The sequence below is a fragment of the Topomyia yanbarensis genome, chromosome 2, assembly GCF_030247195.1.
Source record: "Topomyia yanbarensis strain Yona2022 chromosome 2, ASM3024719v1, whole genome shotgun sequence".
Classification (NCBI taxonomy): Eukaryota; Metazoa; Arthropoda; class Insecta; order Diptera; family Culicidae; genus Topomyia; species Topomyia yanbarensis.
In genome coordinates this window covers 310,677,699-310,700,547 of record NC_080671.1, presented here as the reverse complement: position 1 = coordinate 310,700,547, position 22,849 = coordinate 310,677,699, and the positions used below count along the sequence as shown (strand labels likewise).

The 22,849-nt window shown below is 36.6% G+C and overlaps 2 protein-coding genes across 2 annotated transcripts in view; both read left to right on the top strand.

Annotated features, from left to right (window-relative positions):
* The first annotated feature begins 6,934 nt into the window (after window positions 1–6,934).
* LOC131680527 (uncharacterized) lies at window positions 6,935–8,056 on the top strand. Its single transcript, XM_058961242.1, has 3 exons — window positions 6,935–6,948; window positions 7,006–7,890; window positions 7,958–8,056. Exons 1-2 carry the CDS (start codon window positions 6,935–6,937, stop codon window positions 7,883–7,885), a joined length of 894 nt encoding a protein of 297 aa, XP_058817225.1. The 3' UTR covers window positions 7,886–7,890; window positions 7,958–8,056.
* LOC131680526 (uncharacterized) overlaps window positions 7,927–22,849 on the top strand; it is a 53,542-nt gene continuing 38,619 nt past the window's right edge. Inside the window, exons 1-2 of the mRNA XM_058961240.1 lie at window positions 7,927–8,121; window positions 8,179–8,997. Of these exons, the coding sequence (XP_058817223.1) occupies window positions 7,927–8,121; window positions 8,179–8,997 (1,014 nt within the window). The remainder of the gene's footprint in view (window positions 8,122–8,178; window positions 8,998–22,849) is intronic.

The window sequence follows — 22,849 nt, the reverse complement described above, 5'->3', positions numbered from 1 at the left end:
GCACGACGTATACTGTCAAATTTGTTTTGCAAAATGAAATAATTTTCAAAGTTCTCACGTATACCCCCTTTCTGTTTCATAATTTCTTTGTAGGCAACTTGTTTAGCTTCATATGCATCAGAGCACTCTTTGTCCCACCAAGGATTAGGGGGCCGTCTATTTATTGTCATTCCAGGATTGCATTTCGTTTGGGCTTGTTCTGCTGCTTCAATAATTAAACCCGCCAGGAATTCATATTCTTCGGTAGGGGGTAGCTCTTCTGTCGAAGCAAGAGAAGTGGAAATTAATGTTTCGTATGTTTTCCAATCAATATTTCGTGTTAAGTCATAAGGAACATTGATTGAATTCGTAAGGCCTAATTCACTGTTAATTGAAACAACGATTGGCAAATGATCGCTACCGTGAGGATCAGGTACAACCTTCCACGTGCAATCTAACCGAAGTGATGTCGAGCACAGAGATAGATCTAATGCACTTGGACGTGCAGGAGGTCTGGGGATGCGTGTTGTTTCGCCAGTATTTAAAACTGTCATATTAAATTCGTCACAAACATTGTAAATCAAAGAGGATCGATTATCATTGTAGAGGGAACCCCACAATACTCCGTGCGAGTTGAAGTCTCCCAGTATCAGACGCGGAGCAGCCATGGATTCCACTACCTCAAAAATTTGACGTTGTCCAATTTGAACTTTGGGAGGTATATATATAGAAGCGATAGACATGTCTTTGCCTTTAATGTTCGTTTGGACAGCAACAGCCTCAATGCCCGCAAACAAGGGGATGTTAATTCTATAGAAAGAATAGCACTTTTTAATTCCTAGAAGCACTCCTCCATACGGGGTGTCTCGGTCTAGGCGAATAATGTTGAAATCATTTAAGTTGAAATTAATGTTTGAGGTAAGCCATGTTTCACATAGAGCAAAAGCATCGCATTTTAAATTATGCAGTAAAATTTTTAAGGAATCAATTTTAGGTATGATACTTCTGCAATTCCACTGTAAAACAGTGATGGAATCTTTCATTGGAGGAGGTGAATTACCCATTGAAAGATACAATCGCTGCAAGGATGGGCCATTGAGCAATCAGCTGCTCTAAAAATGTTCTAATTGTTGGGAGGAAAGCTGAAAGTATACTCTTTAGTGGTTCAGAAATATTGAATGCTTTAAAAATCCAATCAACAATTTCAGAAAATTTCAATAATCCTACCCCCGGCTGAGGCTCAGAGGTAGTCGAAATTTTATTATTTCCAGTAATGGTGTTCTGTTTGGATTGTACGTTCCCAAAACCGGGCGGAATTGATTTCGGTTTTGAATCGGAATTTTTCGGTTTTGGGCGCAGTTTATCTATTGGTGGAGAAATTTTAAGGCCCTTTCTTGGCAGCTTGGGAAAAGAAGACTGTTTTCTTTTTCTGGAATTTCCGGGTAAAACAAATGATGTACCTTCGCACGCTCCGTCAGAGTCAGACTGTTCCGAAAATAGAGATGCGTAAGTGTTTTCTAAGAAGATGGGTTTAGGGGTAGCATTTTTCAACATTTCTGCATAGGAGCGCTTAGACCTCTCCTTCAAGGATCGTTTAATTTTATCCTCACGCAATTTATAAATGGGGCATGCAGAGAGCTCATGTGAGTTTTCTCCGCACATTAAACATTTTTCTGAATTTTCATTGCATGTATCCTCTTGATGAGAACCCCCACATTTGCCACACCGTGCCTTATTGGAACAGTAAGTGGCTGTGTGGCCAAGCTGTTTGCAATTAAGGCAATTCATTACACGAGGGATAAAAAGGCGAACAGGGAGACGAATCTTATCGATAATGACATAGTTGGGCAGCGCAGACCCAGCGAAAGTCACTCGAAATGAGTCAGACAGTCGATAAACTTTTTTATCTCCTTCGTGTGATACTGAATGCAATTGCTTGCATTCAAGTATTTTTACGTCTTTAAGTATGGTGTCTTTGAAACGACCAACCCCATGCTTAACTAAGTCATCAACAGTCAAACTCGATTCTGTGATGACCCCATCAATTTCAATTTCCTTTGAAGGAATATACGCTCTATACTCACGCGTAAAAAGCTCGCAAGAAGCAATTGCATTGGCTTGTTTGAGACTACCAACGACAATGCGTATTTTATCTTTATTGACTTTGACGATCTCTTTTACATCCGAGAATCGCGAAGTCAAATCTTTAGAAATTTGAATAATATTTAGCGCCTTTACTTTACGCCTAATAAATACAATCCATGGTCCCGTTGACGACTCTGGGTAAATTTTAATTCTAGTCGGATTTACATTTTCAGCATAAGGCTTAGGGGGAGGGTCTGGTACTCGTTCTCCCATCTCTTCATCCATTTTACCTAGCAAGAAAAACTATCACAAAAAGGAATGAAAAATATACCTGTTATACCTGTAGAACACACCTCATGTGTTACGTTGTAAACTCGGTGCCCGTTGTTTGACAATGTGACACTTGCTGTCCTTCTTCGTCGCGTTGCTTCTTCAGTAGAGAAATAGTCCTACCTGCAACACTTCAAAACTCTCTCCGATTAAGCTGCTCGTCGGTATCACCACCACAAGCGCGCTCTCTCCGTTTCCACCACCTCGGTAGACAAATGTGGCTACCTGTGGCTTGCTGCGAAAATCCCACTGTCGATGCGGCACTTTTCGGTGCCACTTGTTTTCCTTATTCGTCGTACCACTTCTGCGGTAGACAAATAGAGCAAATGGGTCTACCTGTGACGCTTCCCTCTCGTCGATTAGAATTGCCCGACGACACCAATACACTATATTTTTTTCTGTGTGTACAGGCACGATCACTGTCGATTTCTGCCACCGCGGTAGGCAAATTCGTCTACCCGCGGTTTGCTGTCAAACACCACTTGTCGAGGATGCCGTTGACCACGCCTCCGACGTATCAACTGTCGACTCACACTTAACAAACTGGTCTCTCTCTCTCCCACAACAACGCATACAGCGTCCCGCACTCCGTCACTCTCTCGAGAACAAAACCTTCCACCTGGAGGCACAACCGTCTCGGTCGGTTGCAAAAACTGTTATGAATATATCATTTTCTTCGTTTTTTAATTGCGAAAACGGCTATGTAGGTAAAAGTATGGAATTTATTGAATCAATGATACTTAAAATTGGCAGAAAGCGTGGGTAGTATGGGTAGTACTACCCACTCGAAAATAACCGAGTGGATAATTACCCACTCGAAATTTTGAACCATTTCAAAAAATTTAGATGCGCAACGCATGTATCTCGCACTACACACATTTGAAAACATCGTTGTACTACAATTCCATTTGCATAAACGAACGTGATTTAATATGAATTTAATGTAAGCGTGTGCATTGCGAAATAGGGAAAAAATTCATACTAATGGACCCCTCACCCTATGCTTTCTACCCACTCGGGCGTAAAGTGTTTCGCCGCCCCTGCACGCGTTTGATCGCAATTTCGCAGGTAAAAATGCAAACAAAATGAAATGTATAATATATCATTTTCTTCGTTTTTTAATTGCGAAAACGGCTATGTAGGTAAAAGTATGGAATTTATTGAATCAATGATACTTAAAATTGGCTTGAGCAAAAAAGTGAAAAAATTGCGGTTATTATTTTTTGTTACAAAAATTATAATTTTGCGAATTTTCGGTATAAAATGGAATTTTGATATTTTTAAAAAGTGCAATTATTTGAAAGAGTAAGGGTTGAAAGCCCGAGTTTCGTAAATTCGACGATATGGGGCGGAAATTGAAATGAAAAAAATATTTCTGACCGGTAACATGCAACTCTACTATTATTTGCAAGCCATTATTTTGAAAAACTACTGAAAAAAAGACATCAAAAAATAAAAATCTGTGTAAATGAGGACGAACATTTTTTCTACTTCAAAATTAAATTAAATTAATTAAATAAATGATTACATAATACTAATTGTTGCATACGTAGTAAAACAACCATTATTTAAACTAGTATTGTCACGAGTAACATTTCATTATTTAAACTAGTATTGTCACGAGTAACATTTCCACTGGCAGCACGAAACGCTAACGGCAACGGTACACTAGGGTACAAATCTACCTCACGCCAACTTTGACTCCCGCCTCCACGAAGGCCAAAAGCCAAGTGGCTTCACCACCTTTTCCTACTCTTACTATGAACTTTAAATTGAATTATGGTTAGGGTCCCAGGTCTGTAAATGCTGAGTTCTTGTTTTTACATTTTAAAGTATCGTTCTTACTCTGATTCAGCAGGAAGGTCTTAGCGAACTCCGTGAAAAAATCCTGAACTAAAAAAGGGAACCGGGGAAAAGTAGGGATTCGATTAGATTAGATATATGATATATATATATATATATATATATATATATATATATATATATATATATATATATATATATATATATATATATATATATATATATATATATATATATATATATATATATATATATATATATATATATATATATATATATATATATATATATATATATATATATATATATATATATGATGTCTGCAGCAATTTTTTGGTAGTGACATTTGATACAACTTTGCTGAAGACCCAAAGTCTATCTTAATTAGTTTGCAAACTCAATTTCGTATATATAGCTTATAGGTGAATTAATCACATAATGGTATATTTCTATAGATGCACAATCATAAAGGCAAGAACTTCTCCGAACAAACTATACATCTAAAATTAGCGGCTTAGACGTTATTAATTTTGAGCCCGAAAACGACGTTTTAAAACACTTTGCATCTGCCTTCTACAAAAAAGTTACAAAACAGCTACTTTTACAAGCAATTGAACTGTTTATGTATGCTGCAATGGCAAATTGGAAGAAACATAGTTCATGTAAAAATGTGTCAATATGGACAAGATCGAATTTAAGATTTCAATCCAGTGAAGTGAACAATCTGATTAAGTAATAATAATGCTACGTACCGTAAAACGGGGTATTTTTGATCACCAGGTTAAATTTGATCAAATGAGACTTTTTTCTGTAGCGTACGATAAGATTAATCCCTCTAACAAAATCATCGAAAGAAAATACAAACCTTATTCTAAACATGTTGAGCATCTGTCGGCTATGATTATCTCATCATTTAAGGATATTATACATGCGAGCCACAACAAAGCTCCTACGCCACACAGACCCCTCTCCCCTGCCTAGCCATGTATCTGACATGAGCAAATATAAAAATATGTTTTTCAACACACTAACCTTGCTGGTGTGCCACGAAACTACTACTTAAGGAAGCTAGAATATTTTCCTATGCAATCAATCCGAGTCTTTGACGGAATTCCATCTGTAGCTCCTGTTTTGTGCGAAAATATAACCCCTCTTCACTTGGGGTTCCTTTCGAAACACTCTTTTTCTCGTTTTCATTGCACTTTTTCAAATGCACTTTTTTCACACACCACTGCAAAAACACTCGCGAAAATTTAATCGTTTACTAGCAAAACCTCAAATTTTCTGCTAATGTACAGATGACCAAAGGATTATGTTCGGAAACTCTCATTTGTGCGTTTGAATTTTCACTTCAGATTTCAGTTTTTTGCTAATGTAAACAAGCGAGTCGGTGCCTAGCAACGTGGCTTCCACATATCTTCACCTTAATGTACTTTTTATGAACACTTTGAAAACTACATATCTATCCCCCAATTCCGGATATACCGATCTAACAGATGCGTACATACATGCACACAGGCGATATTCTAATTTATTGAGCTGAATTGATTTGTATACAAGAATCAGCCGTCCTGGCATCGGAAATAATCTTCTTAGATTGAGCGCTAGATGCAAAAGTTTATTATGTAACTAAAGGATAAAAACATATTTTTCAGATTACCTTTTCCATGACAACCCTATCTAGAATACGAGTTCCTGAATAGTGCAAATTGTAATTAGTACGTCACGGTTTCTTGCGTGTAATGAATTAACCATATCCCAGATAAAATGAATAAATTTACATCAACGGGAAATACTCTAGTGCATTAAATCTAGAATAACTGGATCCTTACGTTTTCTAGCGTTACTGCCACCCTAACGATATAAATGCAAAAAAGTTAATAGGATATTCCCTAATAATTTGATTATATTCTTTACCGGAAAAAAAATTAACTGGTGACACATTAACAGGTGATATGTGTTACGAAAATAGTCCAACCCCAGCATTGCACAATTCGACACGATATCGAGTTTTACAGTACTTACCGTTGGTTCACCACGAGCAGACTATTCGTGGGAATAATCAAATAGTCTATCAGGTTGTTGGTAAAATTAAAAATTGTCGCAGGTTAATAATTTTGATGAAATGATTATTATTGGGTCGATTTTGATCGCATTGGATATTATACAGGCCATAGAACAAAGTAAGTAAGCAAGGAATTCGAAATCGATGTACAATGTCATTGGCCATTCTACCCAAATTGAATGCAATGCTGTTTTATTATTCTATCAGAAAATAGGAGCACATTGACCGTGAACTTTTGTATCTATCCAATTCTACTCTTGACATGCAGGAAAATCACCGCGAACACCGTTTTTTGTTCAATTGTTCTGATCGACCGTTGTAAAACCACTTCACGCGCCATGTGCCGCATCATGATCATGAGCTTTATGCTCTAGTAAATTTTCCAATATTTGCTTGTTTGAAGAGAACTAATAGTGCTAATGTTTAAGCTTAAACGATTGTTTAGGAATGCAGTTTGTCCAAAATTTACGTTCGGCATCCATTTAAGTCTTTAGGTTTTACTCAGGTATGATTAATGTACCTATAGTTATTATTGCACAATGACTTCAATTGAAACAAAAAAATTGTTGCAAGTGACATTGAGTTTTTATCATAGTTTTCCCACAGCTTTTAGCATATGCACATCATTTACCATTGATGAATGGAAGCGTAGTGCATTTATTAGGTGTTGATATGCTCGGGGACCGGTTAGTTTTATTCGATTGGTCGTGTAATACGTAACGGTTGGTTAAAAGTGTGTGAAGTTTTTCAGTTATGTCAGTTGCCGAAATATGTTGGAAGCTGTTACTGTTCCCATGGATTGCCAAATTGGGACAATGGAAAGAAATTTGTCTACTGCAATTTCAGACGACAACTCCGTTTCCTTTCATCACACTACCAAACGGATATACGTTTCCTTCTTCGACAGCGTCACCGTTCACGTTTATACCTTTAACAAATAGTACCACTACATCAACGACCACTACACCAACGACAACTACGCCATTAACGTTCAGCACAGCAACTACTGCTTCAGTGACAACCAGCAGTACCACACCCCAAAGCACAACGATTAGCTCCTTCCCAACGACCTTCCCGCCGCTTACATCAACTACATTTCTAACAACACTACCGACAAGCTCATCGACCACAATTACTACTTTTCCAAATACTCAAACAATAACCCCTCCACCATTAACTAGCCCTACGTTTTCTACTTCGACTGGTTCTTCTAGCACGACATCTCGAGCCACTCAAACTATTTCCACGCCTTTCTTGACCTCTACATTTGCTTCTTCACTGTTTCCGACAGTAACGTTCACAACTCCCTTTCCTACCAGCACTATTCCTGGCGGTACACTCACGACGCTTCCACCAATTACCACAGTAACTAGTGTTTCATCTTTACCTACCTTCCCTATCTCCGTGCCTACACTCCCTTCACCTATAACAACGTCCACTTTCCTCACCACCACAAGTTGTTCCTCGGGACCAGTCACTTGTCCACCAAACCTCCAAACTACAACATTCGTTAGTACTTCAACAGTTCCCGGCATCGATCCCAGGCCATTACCCCGGCAACTGTACAATGGTTGCCCCTGCATTGATGTGAGACAGCTTTTTCCCTTTTTCTATTTTCGGTAATCTAGGTAAATTTGTTCTAGCCAGTCATTGCTCATCTTGAAATGGTGATTGTCGTTGTGTTTCTATCAACAGATGACGCTTGTTATACTCCTGGTGGACAGCCCGGAATTTGCATACCATACGCCAACTGTGATGTCATTGTGCGTCTTCTGATTCAAAACTCTCAGAAACGTGATCCCAATATAGAAAGTTACGTGCTCCAAAGTATTTGCGGGAATCGAGATGTCTCACAGATGGTAGGAGATGTGAATTAACCCGACAAACTGTCGCTAGTTAAAGTCTATATGCTTTAGGTGTGCTGTCCTGGTCTCATATTCATTCAACAAACCACCCCTTCCTCCGGATCGTTTTATTTCTCTTCAAATGTACAAACTAGTGGAGCAACCAATGGTCCTACACCGAGTAGCACCGCTCCTCAACAGGTGGGGCAGTACAAGCTACCAACGAATCCTATCGACCAGTGCGGAATGTCCAACGTATCTCATTCGCGCATCGTTGGTGGCGTAGATGCTCAGCGTGGAGCTTGGCCATGGATGGCAGTGTTGGGATACCGTTCGAGCACTTTTGATCTTACGGTTGGTCCGAAGTTTCTTTGTGGGGGTACACTAATTACGATCAGACACGTGCTAAGCGCTGCACATTGCATTCAAAATCAGTTGTACTTCGTACGTCTGGGAGAGTACGATATCACTAACAACAACGACGGAGCAAATCCCGTGGATATTTACGTAGATCGAACTTTCATTCACGAGCAGTACAATGCAAAAACGATCCAGAACGATATTGCTCTCATTCGTTTGCAGCAAAATGCACCACTGTCCGAGTGGATCAAACCTATCTGTTTGCCGGTGGAGGAAGCAATTCGTTCGATGGATTTGACCTATTACTCACCATTTGTTGCCGGTTGGGGAACGATCGCCTTTCGAGGTCCCACTGCTAGCAGGCTGCAGGAAGTGCAAGTGATCATTCTGCCTACGGACCAGTGCGCCTTCAATTACAAGCTGTACTTTCCTGACCAGGTTTTCGATGATAAAGTGATTTGCGCGGGATTCCCCCAGGGCGGAAAAGATTCCTGCCAAGGCGACAGTGGAGGTCCGTTGATGTTGCCGCAGGTGAGTAATGTGCAGTTTTCGTATTCGTACCTTTAGTACTTATAGGGAATAGGATGTGAAAGGTATAGCTCATATGTTATACTATACTGGTTCAATATTATCATTACTAATATTTACCACGTTCATTTTCTTTATACTGATCAGAAATAGGCGATTTTTACCTACTATGGGAAGCAAACGAAACGAGATCGTTTCAAATTCTTGCGACATAGCATCATAGTAGTATTAAATTATCGCGACAAGATAGCATCCTAGCGCATCTTTTCGTGGCTTGATATAAAACAATATTTTCGCGCATTTTATAAAACTTTGGGATAGCTAATGTTACATCAAATCATAAATGCCATAAATCAATACTAACTCGTAGGAACACAACGCAGCAGATGTGTGGAGAAATAAATACATCCATTAAGGTGTGGTTATAATTTTAGCAGGATCTAAGATTGATCTTTTTAACGATAGATAGAGATAACTGCTTACAACGAAGTTGTAGAACAACATATTTTAGACAATTTTGCTGAAGCCGTGCAAGCTCTATCTGTCATACTTTCCATTCTACAAGAAATTCAAAAGTACGCCTAGGGTGTTCCTTAAAAATGATAAAACCGTTCTTATTCACATAACTTTTGTAGTTTTTAATTTCTCTCGTCTATAACCTAAATAACCCAAATTGTACAGCTTTCTCGATTGAAGTAGTAACAATAGCAGCGTTGCCTAAGTGTCATGTATCTAAAATGTTATTTTAAACGCGTAAGATGCCAACGTTTGGGTGTTCACTAGTAAAACAGCTACAGCTATCATATTTCTTATAAATACACTTGGAAAGTTATATTTCGTTTGCTCAATTCATGACGAAATAGTGCTCATAACTTTTCAACGATATGTGGTTGCTTGAAAAAAAAAAAAATAATTCGCCCTAAAACAAGCTTTAAGTTGTCTGAAGATTACTTCAGTTAAAATTAATACCGCAAAATTCAAATAACTATAACGTTTTCTTAAGAAACACCATAAACCTTAACTTTAAATTTCTTGTAAAATGAAAAGTGTGACGGATAGAACTTATATGTCTTTGCTTCCCGGGACATCACTCGGGGCAAGTTAGTTGCTTTTGAAGTTCACATAAGCCGTGTGAACTGTTTGGAATTTTTTATGCCTAACTAGTACTAACTTGGGTACTAGTTTAGATACATCGTCTAGCTTGACACCCAGATGGTGCTAATTACTGACGAGATGAATTCGAATCACAAAGAACAAACTTAATTTTAAATTAGGTTTTGTGGCCTTAATGTGCAAATTGGTCTAATCCAATTTTTCCTTTTAGGAATAATTATTTCACAATGCCAGGCGTATGGCTACCTAGCCATAAGACAAGAGTTCGTTTTCGTTTTCTCGTCAGCAAACCAGAGCTTCTGATTTGCTTCCCGGGACATCACTCGGGATAAGTCTAAGGATAAGCTTTTGACGTTCACATATGGTCGGTGTTATGTCAGACAGGACTAAGTGACAATATATCGATTTCGAGAAAAACGAGTTTAAAGTTTGAATCGCAGCATCTTTTACATTATAATTAAAAAATAAATGTTTGCCCTAATTCTTGTTTATTGTTACATATTTCAAATCTGGCAAAAGTCAGATGTAGCTGAAGAAATTCTTTATCCAGTGCTATCATTATCTCATTTTTTATTTTTTGCGACTTAGTCCGGTTTGACTTAACACGGACCATATGTAGTTTGAACTGTTTGGATTTTTTGTGTCTAACTAGTGCTAATTTAGGTACTAGTTGAGATACATCGTCTAACTAGACACCCAGATGGTGCTAGTTACTGTCGAGATAGATGAATTCAAAACAAAAGTAAACAAACTTAATTTTACTTCAGAACAACTTTTAATTGATTTTCTAAACAAATGTAAAAACGTCCTCATTTGACACTATTGATCTTCCTTGACAGTGAATTTAGCCATATGGGTTAGCATTTTTAACAGTTAACCCAGCCAAAGGATAGGGGTCAAGGTATTTCAATGGAAGGTTTGGTGGTGATATTTCAATTTTATAAAAAAAAAAATTTGTTTTTTGCGTACAAAAAAGTAAAAAAAAATCGATTACGTATCTATAATGTCAGCTGCATCGGAAAAAATCAAAAACAGCATGACTTAATGAACCAATTGTCATTATGTATTTCCAAAATTCCAGTGATTTTTTTCTCTGTATAGTCTTCGAAAGACTCAAATGGTTTATAGAATCTACAATTCTAATAATCGAAATGAATTTTATGAGCGGAATACAAAACCCCGCCCACAACCGGGATCAGTGGACTACACACCTAGAAAAATTTACGTCGAATCAAAAATAATATAGTTTTACATTTAATTTTAATTTTACATGTTATTGATTTTTGTAAATCACGTAATTTCATTCAAGATTCGGAGTTGGTTCTTAATGATTATGAGGGTAATTTTATGTCACTACGCATGAAAATTACATTTTTCATATCGAATTGAACGGAACTTGGTTATATTTCGTGATATCGTGAATTGCGGTTTGTTAAATAGTGTCATTTTTTTTAAATTATTGTGCCTTTCAAGCTCGAATTGCGATTATATGACTTAACTCGAACAGGCGTGTGACAGCCGCCTATATGAATTCATAGGAAGCTTTTTCCTTGAAGCCCTCGAAAAGCACACAGCGGCTAGAAAAATAAACATTCAAAGAGAATACCTAGGATAGGAACTGCCAACTCTGTCTCCTGTTTTTGAACCAATTCTGAACCAGCTCGTGATTGGACGAAAGTGACATCGGCAAACGTTCGGCTTGGAAACTAAAAATATTAAAGGGCTGCTTGGAAATCTTGTCGTATTGTGATATAAAACATAAAACAACGATTGTTTACTGTGTTATTTTTTTGTTTTCTCGAGATACCGCTTCCTTTCCATAACATCCGTCTGTAATTATGAAGTGCAAGGCATTATTTGGCAGACGAAATCAAACATATTATCCAGAACTGAAGTTCCCGGTAGCGCGGTTATCGTGGATTCTGTTCTGTGTGCGAAATAATGCGGAAATACCTCTTTTCGAAATCAAACCGAGTAACAGGCTGTGTAGCGTAAGTATAAAAATATATTGAACTTCATGTAAAAATTGTCTTTGTTCCAGTACCGAGTAAATTGGGAGTACTTTGGAGCAAACCAGAAGAAAGTTATCCCGGAAATCGCTTATTGTTCTTCCTTTGGTATGATCGATACAGTTGAATTTTACAGTTTTCAACTGCATCGATCATCGGTGTAAATGGAAGCGTGTATTTTCTACTGCTGCTTTCTCCGAAAAAATCACATGAAGTCCTGGAACAAACCTATAAATTGTTCCAAAACAAAAATTAAACCTTGCAGAAAAGTAGTTTTAGAATATTTATAATAAATCCGAACAGAGCAGATTATTCTTGTGACAGAGGTTGCTCGATTCAGAAAACAACTTACAAAAATGAAGAAGCATGGAGATATTTTTCGTAATGTCCAACAACAAATATATATTATTTTGTTTGCTGTATTCCGATGGAACAAAACGTTATGATCGTTTAAATGCGGATATAAAGACTGAATCTTTGATTTTTCCAGAAGCGTGAATTTTGTTTCGTGATATAGAACAAGATTCAGGTTTGAACACTGCTGCTTGAAATTACCAACAAATTCTTTTTTTTTTGGCTTTTCATTAGTTTCAACAAATATTTCGTTTGAAATAATAAAATCGTGGTAAGTTTAACCGAACAAACAAGTTCGAAGAAACAAAAAATTCTTTAGTATTAACCAAAGGAGAGAACAACTCAAATTTAGTTAAAATGAAACAAAGATTCTGTTGGTTTTTAATAAACGGATCAGTTAGATCTAACAATCCGAATATTTTGAAGGAAATTCAAAAAACAACATGTTCAACAAAAATATGCCTAATATTTTGAATGGACCTCTCAAAGTTTCATTTTCAAAAGTTATCTTGTGAGAATATTTCCTTGTAATGAAAATTGGCGGCAGACCTCGACATCTACCTGTTGGCTCGTTGTGGAGGCTAGGTCAACCGCCGAGGACTAGAACGAATAGATCGCGGCGAAGCGAGGAGCTATCAGGACAAAACTGGGAGTCCTTTGGTTCACGAAACGGATATCGGTACCAAGAGAAATTCCGTCACATTCTGTAGTCCTTGACTGACGGCAAACGTGGACTGGAGAGTGTGCGAGAAGTATCCCCATATCGACCAACAGGCGATTCCAGTGGCGTAGCCAAGGGGGGGTTTTGAGGGTTAAAACCTCCTCCAAACCAAAATATTTGAATTAAAGAAAAAAAAGTTTGATGCTGACTAGTTTATTAAATATTCAAATAATAATTTTGGAAGTTTATTATCGGTTCATTACATTGAGAATTTAATGTTTTAAACGTTATGTGGACTTTTTGTAAATTTTGAGAATTAGATCTTGTAACTAATATTTAGTCCTATAGTTGATAAATCATGTAAATATCAAGCAAAATAGCTCAATGAAAACGCCTACATAGAAACTGATGAAAAATTGCGTTTTACGCTTGTCTCTAACAGGTCAGAATCGGGTTTTATATGCATTTGATTTTTTTGGGTTATAACTTATATAAATTGCCCTTAGCTAAGATTGGTAATAAAAAAATTTACATGTTTTTCGCTATTTATGGTGCACATTGAACGGCGCCAAGATTGCATAATTTGGAAACCATCAGCTTTTGGTGGTTTAGTATTTAGCAGCATAATTTTGTTGATTAATTTTTCCAGTTGGATGCATTGCTAATTCCAATCAAATTTGTTGTCTTCAGCCAAGTTTTCAAGAATGTTATTGCAAATAGTTGAAGATATGGATGCAACCCGTGTTTGTGCATTATAGGCCATATTGCACTACGAATTCCCTTACTAACGGTTATAGGCGGCAACAAAGAATTTGGGAGAAAACCTTGTAGATGACATTTACTATCCTAGTATGCAAAAGTGACTTCAACGCCACCTTGGTCAAATTTAACTTTTTCGTATTTTTAAGATCACTACGAAAATTCGCATCTTTCAGTGCAAACGACTTCAAATTAAAATAAAAAATAACCTGTTGAAATGCGAAAAACAAAGTGGCGAAAGCATGCTTTTACCCGCACCATGCAAGATTTGAAAATTGATTTCCTGAAAAATATACTCGATGGCATTTACGTCACCTTTGCATACAAGGGCAGTTCAGTAATGTGATTAATCGGTAATTAGTTGCAAAAATCCCGCTTAACACCATTTTTATAGATGGGACATACTACTCCCTACATCCTATACTTCGGTAAAATCTCCTCCTTCCAGATCTTCAAAAGCACCCAGTGGAGTGCTCTAGCTAATTCCTCTAATCTGTGTTTGAGTAGCTCACATGACAGCTGATCATTGCCGTGCGGTTCAACTGTCCTATTTTTTCATGTATTTTAGGTAGATCCGGAATCTGTCGTCGACTGCGCGCTTCGCTATTTAGGTGTTCGTCATAATATACTTATCAATCGTGAGAATTTCTGCACATTATTTATAAGGTGTATAGACTATCCTGTGTATTAGCGGGTCGGGTGACTACCCAAAGCCGTTCCCTGAGTTGTTGGTTTTTGTACATTTTTTTCCTGCTCAGATTGTTTTTGAACATTTTTTCATATACAAAAATATTCTACTGACCAACGGTTAAAAGTGCGGAGTTTAATTGTTAAAATACTCCGGAGGTCAGTTATTGCATACGTAAATTGAATATTTAGTTAAGTTTTTCATAATGTTATCTTTTGTGGACTGCAATCTTAAATTCTTTTTGTGAATTTTTGTGATGAAAGGGACGCAACACCGATTGTTTTGGTATCCTATGTGCATCTAAGCTTTATTTAAAGTTAACTCCGGAACTTGTTCCCAACAATCAACAAATATGTAGAAACAAAACACTTCGTTTCACTTTCTTATCAGATATAATTGAGTGGAAACGGACAGTGATGTTGAATCTATACTTCTTGCCCATCCGACTTTCAATTGTTACACTTACGAGCTAATTCCATTAACCAAACGCGCGATGCGTAAAATTGCCTTAATGAAGGAATAAATGCATCTCAAACACGATCAGGAAAATCTCGCAAAAAGGTGAATAAAATAACTAAAACACCATAAAGAAAATTAAGTTGCGACAAAAAGTGTTTTCCAGAAAAATTTTGGATCGCTGAACACGAAAATCATACTCAAAAATCGCTTCCAAAGAAGCATTTTCGAGTTTTTTCAATCACTTTTTTACTTTTGCTTTAATTTTTTGTTACAGAAAAACAATTTGTCAATATTTTCAAGATCTAATGTGACAGGTAAATTATTTTATCAATTGCTGCACCTGATGAAATCTTTCGTATTGTTCACCTCTCTTCGCCACAAAGGAAAACTGTTAACATGTTTTTGAGTGATTTTTAATAGCCCCCTCCCCCATCGAAGCATTTCGTCACAAACCTCTAAATACCTCCCCCTGGTAATTACGTAGTTTGACGGTAACCCTATCCCCACCCCCTTGACCCTTAAAAAATAAAAAAAAGATGTTAGTTCGATTAAACGGGTAAGGTTGTCGTGACATCAGGTCAACCTCTATTCCCTTTAAAAAAGTTACGTAGCATGACATGACCCCTACCCCCAGTCGTCACACATTATCACAAACTACAAAACTCCCCCCTCCCCCATATAATGCTACGTCATTTATGGATGGTCCCTTACTACAATATGTGAAATGAGAAAATATTAATGTTCTGGTCGATATTGTAAATCACCTCGCCGCTGACATCGAAATTAGCGCAAGTCATCCCGGCCTCAATTTTTATCTGAAATCATAATACAAGACATTTATTACTTGTTACACAGTTTTGAGAAGACGCCGTTTAAACTCCAGCCAGCTCGGCGCAGCGGCCTCTTTCAAGCGGCATACCATCCACAATTCCGAGAACAGGCTTTTGAAACTTTGTAAAAATATTCTCAAGGCTTATATCTATCAATTAAAAAACAAAAACAAAAAAAAACGATTTCTTGAAATGTCTTGAGTGAGTATCCCCCTTAAACTACTTTACTTATAATACGTTACCTGCTACTTGATTATCTGAGAACAAATGTTTACTCAAAAGCAATCGATGATCGCTTAATATAACTTTATATAATCGTGCAATCTATATTCAAAGTGATTTCACAGGTGGATGTTTACAAAAGAGTATCATTGAGCATAGGATTGTTTGGTTCCGCTCTTCGTGAGACGATCGCCCAGCCATCGATGCGGAAATAAACGACCATTCGCACATGTGTGACAAAGTTTCTGACGGGAACCCCCGGTTAGCTGACCAAACAGATTTTCGCATGAATCATGAACGTTGCGTAAAGAGTACATAGCTACCTGTACTTATCAAGCTGTCATTATTACGAGTTATGCTCTTTTGTAGTTATAACAATTACAGCAATGATGAGTTTGCCGTTTGAAGTCGATTATTTCTCGCTGTTTTGTTTTCACTTTCGAGTGTTTGTGATCGATGCGTAAAGGAAATTGTTTATATGTTTGTGAAAAGACTTATAGGGGAACATGGGGAGACTTGACCAGGTTTTCAGTTAAAACTGCATAAATATCTAAAAAGGCCTTCAATCCCTCAAAAGTCATTGAGAAATAATGTACAAAGTTATTGTGCGTCTTCATGATTTTTTTGCAGAATTTGTAATTTAATTTTCGAAAAGTTACAAAAGTTTTTCTGAGATCGTTTTTTTTTTGAATTTTGAAAAATTTTGAAAAATCATAACAAAAATAATGACATATAACATACTGTAATAATTTTTTTCATATTGTCAAGATCTTTGGGCAGCAGTAAAAAATATAAAAGGGTTTCATTTGATAAATTTTAATGCATTTCTTTTTAAAGATTAACTGTACTGCTTGCATTGCGAGTTGACACAAAAGCAGTCCTACTATAGCTAACTTCGTTTAGTAATACTAAAATATAAAGACTTATGTTTGAGGTGGGATTTTTTATGGCGTGATTAGCATTAGCAGTAGATACCAAAGCATAATAAATATCAGGAATTTTGTATCTTTCTTCAGCTAATTGCCACTTGGTCAAGTCTCCCCATAAAAACTTGGTCAAGTCTCCCCAACATTAACGATCAATGTCATTCAAATTCTAGTAATAACTATTCTAATGTTCCAATTTATGTAAAATCATTTCACTACTTCACAAAGATTAAGATGGTATATTAGTACATTAATAGTAATTAGTAGTCGAGTAGATATGTCCATACAAAGTTTGATAAAAAATTACATCACTAAATGCAAATTTATTATTCAGGTAATATTTTCTGTAAGGAAATGATTTTTTATTCCAAACTTTCAAAATTACCTTAAGGGATCGAAACAAGTATGAAAATATTTTTGAAAAAATTTTAAGAATCGAATAGAAGACTAAAAATAGAATTTTGCGCTTAGTCAAGTCTCCCCATGTTCCCCTATATTTTACCATGAATAATTTTTTGGTGGATTTGCCTTTTTAATAATATACAACTGCCTTTATAGAACTGATGATGTGCGTAATTATGAAGTAATGGTCTGAGGGTAACGTGTCAATGATTCCAATCCCAAGTAACAATTCAGGTTTTATAGCGCACTACAAGTGCAATTTATGTTTTAAGAATGGCTTCAAGAGTACCATAAAACCACAATTGTTACTGAGTTTTAAGACGCGGTGGTGCTATGATTGCGGATGCCGAATTCATTTGAACCGTTGACATTTTATTCTACATTGCGCATTTTTTAAAAATAAATAGTATTTCTTATTATCTATCATAACCTAACATAACATCTTCTCGTAGCTTTAGAGTCGAACTCTACCCCGTGATGTGTAATCTTTCAAACTGAAGTGATTGTTTAACATTAACATTGACGCATTAACAGATGTTCTGTTGGTCCACGCTTCAGCTAGAACTTGCTCAGACTTTCCGAGAAGAATTCGGTTTTTTTTTATAAAATATTTTAGCCAATAATTCTCGGGGTCATTTCACATTCAATGATTGAATGATGACAAGTTTTGATCAAAAAAGGTATTCGAAAGTGCGAACTTCAGGTATTATCAGGGATGCTGAAAATGCCCCCCAGCAAGGAAAAGAATCCAAATCCGAACTGGTAAATTGTGTACGCAGGATTCGATGAACACAAGTTGAGATTGATTTTTTATTTTATTATTTTTTTCCAAATATATTGAAAACTTCCACAACTTCAGGAAAACTTCTAAAACTCGCGTAAATACCATAAATAACACTGACTTCAAGGAGGGCCTCTTCCGGCCGAAAAAAAAGCTGAAGTGATTGTTTGACGCATTAACAGAAGTTCTGTTGGTTCACGCTTCAGCTAGGACTTACTCAGACTTTCCGAGAAGAATTCGAAACCTAGCTGAAAATCCCAAATAAAATTACGGCAATGGTCCTTGCAGAGCAGCTTTCAATGTTATTCCAACAATAACTTTAAAAATATTTTTAAATTTTATAGGGGAAAGTCTTAGCCGACCTTGCGCTTCCCACAAACAGCAAAATTAAATACAATGTAATGATACGATAACATTTCTAAATGATTTCAAATTCTTCTGAAAGATACTGAAATAATGAAGTATCAGATATACGAGCAGAACAATTTGTTTTTTCGACAGCATGGTAATGGATAAATTTTTTTGGTAGTAGAAAATAACGATTAAAACCTGAAAATCGTTGATCTCGGGAAATAGTGGGCATGAGGTACTGGGTATTTAATCCTTGAATGGCGAAAAAATACAGAAACTTTACATAATCATTCTGAAGATAGATACATTTGTTTTAACCGTTGTGTGTCCGACGCGGTACCCGGGTACCTTTTTAAGTTTCAATTAATTAAATTCCTATGTTTTATCCATAGCTGGAAATTGAAACTTTGTGACATCTTAGAACTTCACTAAGTCAAGCTTTTGGGTTAATAATATTGTTGATATAGTAAGGGTGGGAGTGAGGAGGTGCTCCTGATTTTTTTACTACGTAACAGGCCGACGTGGGTACCCGGGTACCCACAAAACTAAAATGCCCGTAACTAAAGTAATATCCAACCGATTTCGATACTTTTGGCCGTTTTGGATTCAGGAACTTATCTACTTTTGGACTTGATAAAAATGAATCGGGTTACTTCATTCGGTTCCCGGGAATCCGGGTTTCCGGAAGCAAGTTCCAGTGCTGGGGTACTATTTGCGAACTTCAATGGAATACTAGCAATATGGGTATCAAAATTCTTGGAATTGCATCAGTAGGTTGTATCTCGTGGTTTTGGAACCATTTGGTGGTTTGACCCCGGAACGGATATTCCGGAGCAGGTTCCCGTGGGGCCGTGAGTGGCCATTCCATTCCAATTCTATTTTTCAAATTGCCATAGGGTCCCGTAACAATAAAAAACAGACTTCCGAGACAATTTGAAGAGTTTTGATACTCATATTGCTAGTACATTATTAAAATTTACAAATCATATTCTAGTACTGGAACATTACTCCGGAAAATCCGGATTACCAAAAACCAGATCCATTATTCCGGTACTATTATACAGAATCAAAAAGTGGATGAGTTCCTGAATCCAAAATATCTAAAAGTGTTCAAATCGGTTAAAGGAAGCCATAGTTATGAGCATTTCAATTTGTGGGTACCCGGGTACCCACGTCGGCCTGTTAAGGCTCAAGTTACCTCAAGGCTTGGTAGTATGCGTAAGAAAAATTGTGTTCAGCTTTGCCACCAGATTATCCATTTAAACCTTTTCAAAACTCTAAAAGAAGAATATCAGTCGATTTATTAGATCATCAGGATTCAGTTCATGCAAAATACCTGCTGAAAAAACCATCGGCTTAGCTGGATGGTGCTTTTGAAAAAGTGGCTGTGATTTTTTGTCACACTACCACACCGAGCTGGGGTACGCAACACAACTGCGCAATGAAAAAACCATAGCCACTTTTTCAAAAGCACCATCCAGCTAAGCTGATGGTTTTTCCAGCAAGTATTTTGCATGAATTGAATCGTGTTGATCTAAAAAATTGACTGATATTCTTCTTTTAGAGTTTTAAAAAGGTTAATATAGATAATCCGGTGGCAAAGCTGAACACAAATTTTCCTGCGCACACTACCAAGCGTTCAATTCTAACACATGCTTAAAAAAGGTAACTTGAACCTTAAAGGTGTTTTTTGTTGGACACATAACTGTTAAATTTGTATCATGTTGGATACGACGGACACAGTAGGGTAGGGAAAGATGGACATATTTCTTACGCTAATACAAAGCAGAAAGCCGTCAAATTGCATACCCTTGGGCTGTTTTTTGTTATCGCTACATTGTGATGTACTTACAGAATACAACATTTATTGGTCGAGAAGCGTCTCACTCTGCCCTTATCCTATGTCCATCTTTACCAACGATGCATGCTCATATTACCCACCCCAGGTGCTCATCTTTCCCATACCACTTTTTAATTGACGATTTTGGGCCTATTTTTCATAACCATTTTTTTTCTGTTTGAAATTTTATTAGTGACGACTTCGATCGCAGTAGGCGACGATGACGGATGAATTTTTTTCTTTGCTTCGCGTGTGAAAACTTTCCGAGTGGAAAATAATAATTTATTTAATTGTCACCATGTGAATAGAATACATAAATGTTTTAATATCACGACATGCAATATCATGTGAATTCGAGAATACGTCTGCGTCTGAAGATGAATAAATTTATCGTATCATTATTTTGATGCCGGGTGGTGTAGCACTGAACTAGCAGTCGTATGGTGAAAGTTTAATTGAATTAAATGAACTATTTTGCTAAAAGCAGAAATCCGCTTTTGTGATAAATTGCATAATACATAAGTGAATTTGATATAAGTGCCATCCTATACTAAGAAGAAGGCTTTGACGTAATCTGAACGTGTTTTCTCGCAAAAAAAAGTTCTTGGTGCTGCAATTCTCGGCTTTTTTTCTCGCGCTGAGGAAATTTGAAAACTGTGCTGTACTCTTGCACATTCGAATCTGTTGCGTTTAGCTGTCTCCATAACAGTATACTTAGCTTAGTGAAAACGTCAGCATCGGTATTGGTCTGTTAGTGGTTTGCAGTCAAAACCAAAACCCGGATCATCATCGATGCTTTCTTCGTCAACTTCATCTGAGACTTTTTATTGTTGCGGTATCCCATCTAAGCGGAATGCTCGGAAAAAGTAGTATAACGATGGTTCCTGAAAGCTGCATCTGTTACAGATCAGCCAAGTGAATTTGGTGAGATCAATCTAATTTATAATTAATTTTTATTATCCATTTACTTGAATATTATATAAATCACTCCAAACCCAATCCCATTTCCTTCCCTACTAACCAATTCTAACATCCGTAATGCCTATGAAGATTGCGTGGGTTTCCCGCATCTTCTTAAGTAGGTATTCAACTAACATTTCCTTCCTTTTGGCGATCGTAAGGACATGGCCAGGTGTGCAGTGAACTATACTATTGTATAAACAGATTTCACTGTATCAGCCACCCATGATGAGTGCGGTCGTTTTTGCTATGCTATGCTATGTTATTTCTGTTTGAAATTTTATTAGTATATTGATGCAACATGATCTCAGAACACGGTTTACGTACAATTTGCGAGCAATGTCGAATCGAATTTGCTATTTAACCTTAAGGCTTAAGTTCCCCTACTAATTGACAGATATAACTGTAATTTAATAAATGATATAATTCCAAATGTCATTTCAAATTAAAATGCTTTCAACTTTAACTAACAATTTATCAATAAATCAATAATTACTTGGCGAATCAACCTTCGACGGTGACTAAAGGGTGTGCGGAGTCAAATTGTATCACAAGAACAGGTTTGTCAAAATTCACCCATTTTACCCATCGTTTTAAAACTTTCAGGGAATAAAATAAAACATTTCATTAAATTTTTTCGTTGCGCGTCGTTTTCTCTTAACACTGCTCATAAGGTCTTTACAACACTTATAATATAAATTCGTAAATATAATGGTTTCGATCATGCAATGCACGAATTCATTCGTCGTTTTCTGCAACGAAGTATTTTCGTGCATTGTAAATAGTAGGTTTCGTTCATTTCATGAACAAGAATGGCCGCTTGATGAACGAAAGCTTTCGTCAATTTTACACATTTAATATACACTGCACGAATGTTATCGTTGATAACAACATGATTTTTCGTGAATGAAACGATTTTTTTTGTTTATTTTAATACACGTTTGTGTATATTATGAACCATTTCGTTGGTCGCACGTATTCATTTCGTTTATTTTAGAAAAGTTTTCAGTCGATCTTTTGGGATCGATGTTTGACAACATCGATTTTTTTAAATTTTATAAAATCTATGTGGCCAAATCGATTTTATTGTAGCACGAACAAATGACCGCTTGATGAACGAAAGCTTTCGTAAATTTTACTTATTTAGTTTGCATTGCACGAATGTTATCGTTGATAACGACATCATTTTTCATGAATGAAACGAAACGTTTCGTTTATTTTACTAAACGTTTATGTATATTACGAGCGATTTCATTGCTCACTCGAAATTATTTCGTTCATCTTAGCAAAGTTTTCGTATTTATTAGCATATTATTTTTTCAATCGATATTTCAGGATCGTTTTTTGACAACAACGATTTTTCAACTAACTAAAAGGATCGATCTAGCAACATCGATTTTATTTCAACCTGCTCACCTCTATTGAGGACTAGAAAGCTTGTGGTATGAAGTAATGGCCGCTTGATGAACGAAAGTTTCCGTAAATTTTATATATTTGGTA